Source organism: Scophthalmus maximus, chromosome 2 (genome assembly GCF_022379125.1).
Source record: "Scophthalmus maximus strain ysfricsl-2021 chromosome 2, ASM2237912v1, whole genome shotgun sequence".
Lineage (NCBI taxonomy): Eukaryota > Metazoa > Chordata > Actinopteri > Pleuronectiformes > Scophthalmidae > Scophthalmus > Scophthalmus maximus.
In genome coordinates, this window is record NC_061516.1 from 3,288,575 (window position 1) to 3,297,380 (window position 8,806).

Genomic DNA, 8,806 nt, shown 5'->3' on the forward strand with positions numbered 1-8,806 from the left:
ATCTATAGAGGGAAGTGTTCAGCTGCCTCGCCCGTCTCTGTCCAGGTCCTTTGCATCGCTTTTTCGAGTCTCAGTAAAACAAATTTTAAGAGCAGGCACATATTTTCAGACCGTCTCTCAAGCCTACGATGAGACTTTTATCAGCCTTATATGTGTATTTTCTTTTCACACACACTTGCAGCAGGGCTGTGTACGCAGAGCCTGTAGCTGATCAAGTGACTGTTGGGATGGGAGTCAGTGAGTTCATGGGTTCATACATGGGGGTCAGAAAGGTCCTTTTGGGGGTGGGGAGGTGGGGAGGCAAGTCTACATTCAGCAAAGGAACAGCTGTGGGCAAGAAACAGTGAGTCAGCCTGCCGGTCGGGGATCAGATACTCCGGTCGCGCGTCTCATGAGCGAGTGTGAGGGCGTCTCTGGCAACATGGCACGCTCTCCAAAGACACGGTCTGAGGTGCGTTCAAGTGCCTCCTATGACTCCACGGTAAACACAATAATCTCCTCAGTTGCTAAGTATTTCAAATCCCCTTCCCATTTTTCCGTCCGCTCTCCCATCAAGAACAAAGACGGTGACGGGTGGAGGCTAACTGTGAGCGAGCGCGGCTTTCTAATTATAGCTCGGCTCCTCCAACACTGGCGTCGTCGCTGGAAACAAGCAAACGAAGTTCATGCGTCAGTCCCGCGGAATTATGCAAAACGCGTCTTTGATCATTAACGGCACTGTCAGACACTAACCTGGTGTTATCGACTGTCGGGCTCTTTTTCAAAATGACGTGATTATATAAGAATATAGTCAGGGTTAAAATTGTTTTCATAAATCCTGTCATCTGAGTATCTATGTTCAAGTAAATATAATTAAATGTGTTGTAATGCAAGTTATCTTTACCAACTTCCAAACAAATTCAACAGCTCCCTCTCCCACTAATTTCCGGAAATGTTTTTACGTATTAGTTTTGACCATCACCACTCGGGCTGCGAACAAGCCCGAGTTTAATTTTCCTGAGTTTTCTGTTCTCATACTGTCTGAAGAACGCAGCCGGGGATGGTCCGAGTCGTACGCGTTCACAACAGCCGGAAGGTTTCCGGAACATTCAGGCTAGGGATGGTGCCTCTGGAGATTTTCCAGGAAAAGTGTCCGGTGCCACATTTGCGGACATTCTGTGCATGTCTGAAAGCAGCACATGTCTCACACTCGATTCCTTCTTTTGAACTTTAGCGGGATGATCTATCACTTCCATCACTCGGACCAGGTGCGTGTTTAGGGCGTGATTCGCACGTCAGGTCACTTTGAGTTCTGCATATCATTCTTAGCCAAAGCCGTTTTTTCACCTGACGCAGGAAACAAACGCTTGTTTTTCTTTGAGTGAAGCGTGTACAGATGGGAGGGTCAGCTCCTCGCTCAGTGTGCTGAGGGTCTCGGTGGAGGATAGACTTACTGTGAGGTGACCTCATATGTCTCATACGGTGGAGGAGAAAACGGCCTGAAGCATTTTGATTGTAGAGATGTAAGCATTTGGTGTGTGTTAAATTAGAAATAATATCCATTGCCATTTCCAAGAGCTCAAAGTGACTGTGGTTCTGGAGAAGCCTCAGAGTTACAGTCTTCGTGTTGCAGTGCAGAACCATGTGGGCTTTTCCCTCAGGAGGTTAATGGCTGAACCAGCCCTCTCTCTCTCTCACTGTCAGAACTTTACTCATCAGTTGATTCTGGTCAGCGAGTCTCGGTGGGGGGGGGGGGGGGGGGGGGGGTTCTTTCTGTATATGTGCGTGTGGTCAGTCGACCCATTCCCCCCCACCCTTAGTGTCACCTCCTGTTTCCTCTTTGGTTGGACAGAGCGCTCGGCTACTTGTCTTTGTGCAACAAAAAATGGTGCCCCCCTCCCCTCTCTACCCTGTCCTGATGCATCTTCATCACCACTGTCGTCTTCTTCACCATCACTTTAGTCAGATATTACAGTGTGAGGGGGATTTTTTTACTGGTTAGAAATTTATTATTTTCTTTACCAGGAGTCAAGTTTTTGCCTTCATTTTTATTGTGTGTTGTAAAAAATGAAGTACAGTGTTTTCACTGTGCGCTGTTAGTCCAGGCGAGGTCTCAGCCTACATCAGACAAGACCGACTCTTCCGAACTAATTGAGTTGGTTTGCCATTATTACATCCCGGTGTCCAGCGTGTCCACTTCTCCACTAACAGGAAGTGATGGATTTAGACTTTAGAGACAGCGAGGGACAAATCCTGCAGTGTCATGTCTTCAAAAGAGTGTGAAGATTGAAGCCCGTTGAGGGGCAAATGGACTAAGTTTTCAAAAGGAGGACCAGTGTTATTACTACTACTGCTGCTGCTGCTGCTCTTACAACAGTACTACTGATTTTTAATGATGTAGCACTTGAATATTAAAGCCATTAGTGAAGGGGGGGGGGGTAGAAATTGAGATGTGATTCATTACTCTGCTCTGGGTGAGCTCACTCCTCCTCTCATCCGTCGCTCTCTTCATTATATTTGCTCCATCCCGCTCTCTCCTCCTTCCTCCTCCTCATTTCTCCATCTCTCACTCTCGTCGTTTTTTTTTTATCCCCCGCCATAATTGTTTTTCATCATCATTGTCGTTGGCAAATGCTCTTTTGTTCTTTCTTTTTTCTATCTGTATCCTCTATTTGTCTCTGAAATGACAGAGGATGACTAAGGCTCTGTGTGTGTGTGTGTGTGTGTGTGTGTGTGTGTGTGTGTGTGTGTGTGTGTGTGTGTGTGTGTGTGTGTGTGTGTGTGTGTGTGTGTGTGTGTGTGTGTGTGTGTGTGTGTGTGTGTGTGTGTGTGTGTGTGTGTGTGACACTCTTTCTCTCGCTGACAGACTAATGACTAGTTTGTGCTTCTCTGTCTATCTTGCTCTGTCTATCTTGCTCTCTCTCCTCTCTCTCTCCCTTTCTCTCTCTCCACGTCTTTCTCTTGGAAATAATTAGCTTGCTCGCCCCCTCTCCAAAGATTACATCTATTATCGCAAATTCTCTCTGGTCCCTGTCTTATTTCTTTTGTCATCACTATCCTACTTTTTGGGACGTGTCCGTAGTTGTATCTCTTTTATCTTCCCTCTTATCTTCCCTCTTACTGTGTGTGTGTGTGTGTGTGTGTGTGTGTGTGTGTGTGTGTGTGTGTGTGTGTGTGTGTGTGTGTGTGTGTGTGTGTGTGTGTGTGTGTGTGTGTGTGTGTGTGTGTGTGTGTGTGTGTGTGTGTGTGTGTGTGTGTGTGTGTGTGTGTGTGTGTGTGTGTGTGTGTGTGTGGACTGATTCTCCCTGTTTTGGGTTTTCTTTTGTGCTGTAGTTACCATAGTGAAATTAGGGCTGCGTTGCACATCCAAAAATAACAGACTCGCTTCCTCCCGTTTCCGTAATTTCATCGGTAACTATTGCCTCATGCTACCGAAAGAGAATCGTTTTCTGTTCGGCGCCGACGTCATCCTGCGTGAATGAGTTTCGTCACAAACACTGGAGCCCTTTTCTCTGTAACGATCAGCCCAGTGATACCTTGACATGTAAGTGTGTCCTTAGTGATGCTACTGATGTTGAGCCGACTGTTAGATGAGATTCACATAATTTAAACTAGATTTCTTTTGGCTTTGAAAAATGGGGATAAAAGCTGCTTTCAGACGGGCACTGAAGTCCAGATTTTTTTCCAGTAGTAAAAAAAGAGTTCATGAGAGAATACAGCCGGATGCCACAGAATGTTCCGGAAATGATCCTGCTGTCGTGAATGTGTCTGACTCAGACCATCTCCTGCTCCTGTGTTTGTCATTTGTACACGGCAAACTCCGGAAAAAATGTCCGGACCCTGACAGACTAATGACTCTGTCTCTCTCTATCTCGCTCCTCGTCTTTCTCTTGGAAATAGTGGGAGAAAATGGAGCAAAATATGCATCTTCAAATTGTCTGACACATTTTGAACACTCACTGTTGGTACAGAATATGGTGTAACACCAGAAAGAGGTTTTATTTTTTGGGTCACACAAAGTCTGATGGATTCTGTCTGTCTCTCTCAGACGACCTGGCGTACGAGGTGCGTTGGTTTTTCACCAGGCTGCGCGGCGGACAGACGACGACCCAGGTGGCCAGCGTGGACCGCTTTGGCATTGTGAAGGCGGAGATACGCAACTCCTCCAGTGAACTTTCAGTAGAGCGCAGAGACACACACACCTACCTGCTGAACATCTTTGGCACTCATGACAGGTGAGAGACTGTTTAGGTGTAAACAGTTGGCGGATCATTAGCGAACGGGTTTTGGTCTCTGTGGGCTGAGAGAGTTACACCACATCACTGGAATAACAGCCCAAGTAAAGAGTGTGTGTGTGTGTGTGTGTGTGTGTGTGTGTGTGTGTGTGTTCTGTGGTTACCCCAGCGACAGCGGCGAGTATTACTGTGTGGCCACGCCCTGGTACCTGTCAGCCTCAACGGGAGCCTGGACTCAAGCTGGAGAGCTGATGTCGTCCCGAGTCTTCCTAACTGTCCAGTTCGCTGGTGAGCAGCATTATAATTTTACCTTAACCACATTAATGCAGCGCGATTAAAAATGCTGAATTGTATCTCGTGTGCTTCGTCTCTAGTGTGGGACTCTCTACAGTTGCCTCTCCTGTACGGTGCATCGGCCTCAATAGGTAACGTAACTGTATATGTGGTTTTCACTTTAGTCTTTGGTTAATTATTATTTTGTATACAGTATATTTCATCTGGATTCAATTGATATGTAGTGATTTTACATTATATAGAACAAAACTTACATCAGGACATCCCAAAATAATCCCATCTAGATCTGATTATGTCCTTAAGTATTGAAAAGTCAGATTCCAGATTTAAACATCCGACAACCGAGAATCTATCACATCTTTCCTGCAGTAGTTTTGTTGTGCTGCCTATTTTGTCTACAGACATTATGAAAACAATAGCACAACTGATAATTTATCAATATTTGGTTAAATTTATGTCGAAATTTGGAATAACTCTGTAGTGTAAATGCGGCAGTGCTTCAGAGGAGTGTCACACCTGCAAAATGTCACTGAAACCAGATTGAAAAAGTTCACTTGGCTCAGTGACACTCGCTCGTCCACTGAAAAACCGCTGACTGGTCGACTAGAGTTCCTCTGCTGTTCTGCACTTCACCAGCTGACAGTGCTGTTATTCAGGACACGCGTCTGACAGCTGCAAGATTCTGAATTTGATCAGCTTTAATATAGTCAAAAAAGCCAAGATATTGCCCACCCCCCTGGCGCCCGGGTGCAGTTTCTGGCACGACTCAGCCCTTTTAACTGTGCGGATGAAGCTGTCGCAGGCGCAAGGTTCGTTTTTTTGACCAGTCGCCAATGTTCAGTCCCTGCAAAATTAATCCGTGAGGAGGTACAGTAGCAAGAGCAGGGACGTTACGGAGCCAGGAACTAAATTTAGGCGGATGGTTCCATCAGTCAGAATGCAGGTGTGGTTCCTGAGGATACAGACAGTATTAAACTATCAGAAGCAGTGATAACAGCGGGATAAGGAATGTGGCTTCATTTGAACTTTGTTATTTTTGCCGCAGGTGTGGGCCTCTTCTCTCTAGTCCTGGGTCTGGTGTGCGCCCATTGCTGTTGCCGCAACACCACGCACACGCCGCGCTCGCGCAACAAACTGATGGACCTGGAGATGGACTGACACACACTTTCCCCCGCACCCGCACACTGCAGCGCACACAGGAAGCACCACGCCCACAACAAACACACGCCCATAGACGATTTCTGGGACAGCCAGCTGTTTCCAGGCGATGGACGTTGGGAGTAAAATTAAATGTCGCTTTGGAAACAGGAGCCCGACCGAGGTGCTTCCTGCTCTGCAGTGGAGGAGCAGGGGACTGTTTTTTTGTTTTTTGTTTTTTTTCTTAAAAGCACCAATGGGGAAATGGCCTTTGAAACTTCCCAGAGTTTGCTTTTGTAGGAGCAGGAGACTTCGGAGATATCACTGCCACATGGGAATAAAGGACCACTAAACACATCTGCTGCCTCTGGAACCACTAGGGATAACAAGTGAAGCACTCAGGCTGGACTACATGATTTTTTTTTTTTCCAATTTCTTCTAATGCCATGGCTTCCTGCAAATTTCGACCACTCCGTGTTCCTTGTGGTTATCGGATCACACCAGTGTACCTTGTTGAATTGTCCTCGAGGAGGAGGCACGAGGAATCCAAAGGGTGGCTGGGGTTTGAGAGAAGGTGATGGCTTTTCGTTTTAACTGCGACGGGGGTCACTAACGCCTCGACATACATCACATGGCTGAAGTTATTTTGTATTTGCAAAGGCTGATGTTTTAGGTAGCCTGAGCCTGGAAAACAAAAGTGCTCCACGTGTCTTCCCGCACGAGAGGTCTTGCACAATAACTGCCACCCCAGAGTATTCCTACCTTGACGAAGGGACAATATAAACCTTTATTCTCACCTCTAGTTTTTTGAAAATTAAAAGAGATTTTAAAATGAGAGACATTTCTAAGCTTTACAAGGAGATATGCAGTTAGTGTGTTGTGTGTGTGAGAAATACCGTTTACGTGGTGCCAATATGTGAACTAACAGAGGTGTGCTTGGTTCGTTTTGCCAGATCAACACTTGAACAGCCGCTAAAAGTGGTGGTGACAACAAGCACTCTTCTTTTATAGATATTCGGAAATGTATCCAGCTGTTATTTTTGTGTGTGCGTGCGTGCGCGTGTGCGTGTGTGTGTGTGTCGTACACCGTGTGAGCGCTGTGCTGCAGTGTGCGAGAAAAAGAGTTGCATGTACTGTTTTTTTAATGGCAGACTGATGTCATTCATGAGCAACACAAGCCTTTGCCAGGGTCTCGTTCTGATGACATCAAAGTCTCCGACATCCACATATTCAAACCCCCCCGATCAAGTCTCTTGTGCGTTCCCATGGAGAGCGACATGACTGTTGTAAGTGTGAGTGGCGCTGGAAACTATTTTTGTTTCTTGTTTTGAGCAGGAAAATCATGCATGACTCTTAGTTTCAGATTTACCTTTAAAAAGGAATTGTTCAGCATTTTGAGAAACACGCCTTTATGCCTTCTTTTTTTTCGCTCGCTTCAATTCTTAGCTTAGCATAAAGACTGAAAACAGGAAGCAAATGACTAATCTGGGCCTGTGAATGTGGAGGCAAACATATGAACAAGTAAAAAATAAACAAATCTGTGTCTGGTTTGGACAGATGGAAAAACTGTTGGTTTTCCCAGAATAGTTGTAGCACAAAACTCCTAAAGCCACAAGCTGTTACTTTTTTTTGTTGGTTCATGTACAGGTTAAAGACATGAGAAACAGCTTAATTAGTGACTAGTGATTATGTACATACAAGTGCTGGTAGAAAGATGGGACTGTACAGATGCCACTTACAGTTATATCTTTACAATACTTATTACTTTATATACTATAAAAATTGTTGCCAGCCTTTCTGTACTCTTTGGTCGAACTGGGCTTGACAGTCGCTTCCCCGTTTCCAGTTTTTGTGCTAAGCCAGACCTAATCGCGCATTTTCCAAAACGTTGGACTGTTCCTTCAATTCCACTAACTAGGAAAGTAAGCAGAAAACTTTCAGTGACGTGGTTCCAGAGTCTTTTGAACCCAAATACAAATTATGCCCCTTTTTCAAACAATTTTTTTGAGATGTTTTTGAATCTCTTACAGTGCACTTAACAGGTAAAACTGAATATTGTGTCCAATAAAAAGCAGTTGATGGAGCAGAATCAGCTGACTCGTACCAGCCGAATCTCTGCGTTTCTTTGTTTTCTAGGATAATTAATGAACTTGTGGTGACCGGTGTTGTCATGTTGACTTCCTGTGCGAACGCAGAACACATAAAGTTTGTCCAAAACTTGGATAGAGCTTTTGTTTGATGCATTTTAAAATAGTTTTACAAGGTATTTTAAGCAACTATGAGTAATATGAGGCTATGTAGTCCAACTTTTTTTCTCCATTTTTAACCAGAATTTGATCCGAATCAGCGGCAAATGTCTCATCCAGCAAAAGAAGGAGGAAGAGATCTGACGTCCATATTGGATACTCGAATAATAAGTGTGAAATTTGGGAAATATTGATTAATGATGTGTTTGTCTTGGCTTGATTGACGCTGACAGAACCTTCCAGTCGGTCTCCATATACCCAGTCCACAGTACTGTGGCCGTATTCAAAATACCACTATCACACACATACACCTAACCCTATATTCCCAGTACTTAAGCTCACAGGTGAATAATTGGGCTCTGTGCCAAAATAGCATTTACACACACACAACTTAACATTTCACTGCAAAGCTTCCCCCAGTGTCTTGTCATTTTATCATTTTATTGCAATATAATGAATGATCATGTTTTTGTTATTTTAAATAAATAGATTTGTAAGATGTATTCACTTTGTAAATGTTTTTTTATATTGTTGCTGGGTTGTTGTTTTTTTTGATGAGTTGGGAGTTATTGATATTAACAGCAAGCAAAAGCCTCTGACCCGGTGATCTCCGTGTGTTCTGTTTAATATTTAAAAACGCCCATCATTGTCACAACAGTCGCTGGCCTTCCCCAGACAAATTAGAAAAATAAAGTTAGGGTTAGGGTTAGGGTTAGGATTAGACAAAGAAAGAGTATATATTCCCTTCAAAACCCATTGTTCCTGCGTATAGAAATAATGTGTTAATTATTAAGTTTTAGATTGTGTTGGTTGTCCGATTTTTTTGAATGTCGGATACAGTAATGATAACTGTTCTTCCTGTTTACACTCCTTATGTTTACCTTAACCCAACCGCGTTTTGTCGTTGTTGTAAGG

General features: G+C 44.3%; 1 protein-coding gene across 1 annotated transcript in view; it reads left to right on the top strand.

Annotated features, from left to right (window-relative positions):
* Window positions 1-8,394, top strand: part of ptgfrnb (prostaglandin F2 receptor inhibitor b) — a 43,503-nt gene extending 35,109 nt beyond the window's left edge. Inside the window, exons 12-15 of the mRNA XM_035625680.2 lie at window positions 4,028-4,214; window positions 4,384-4,502; window positions 4,589-4,639; window positions 5,554-8,394. Coding sequence (XP_035481573.1) covers window positions 4,028-4,214; window positions 4,384-4,502; window positions 4,589-4,639; window positions 5,554-5,666 — 470 coding nt within the window. The 3' untranslated portion in view covers window positions 5,667-8,394. The remainder of the gene's footprint in view (window positions 1-4,027; window positions 4,215-4,383; window positions 4,503-4,588; window positions 4,640-5,553) is intronic.
* Window positions 8,395-8,806: the final 412 nt, after the last annotated feature.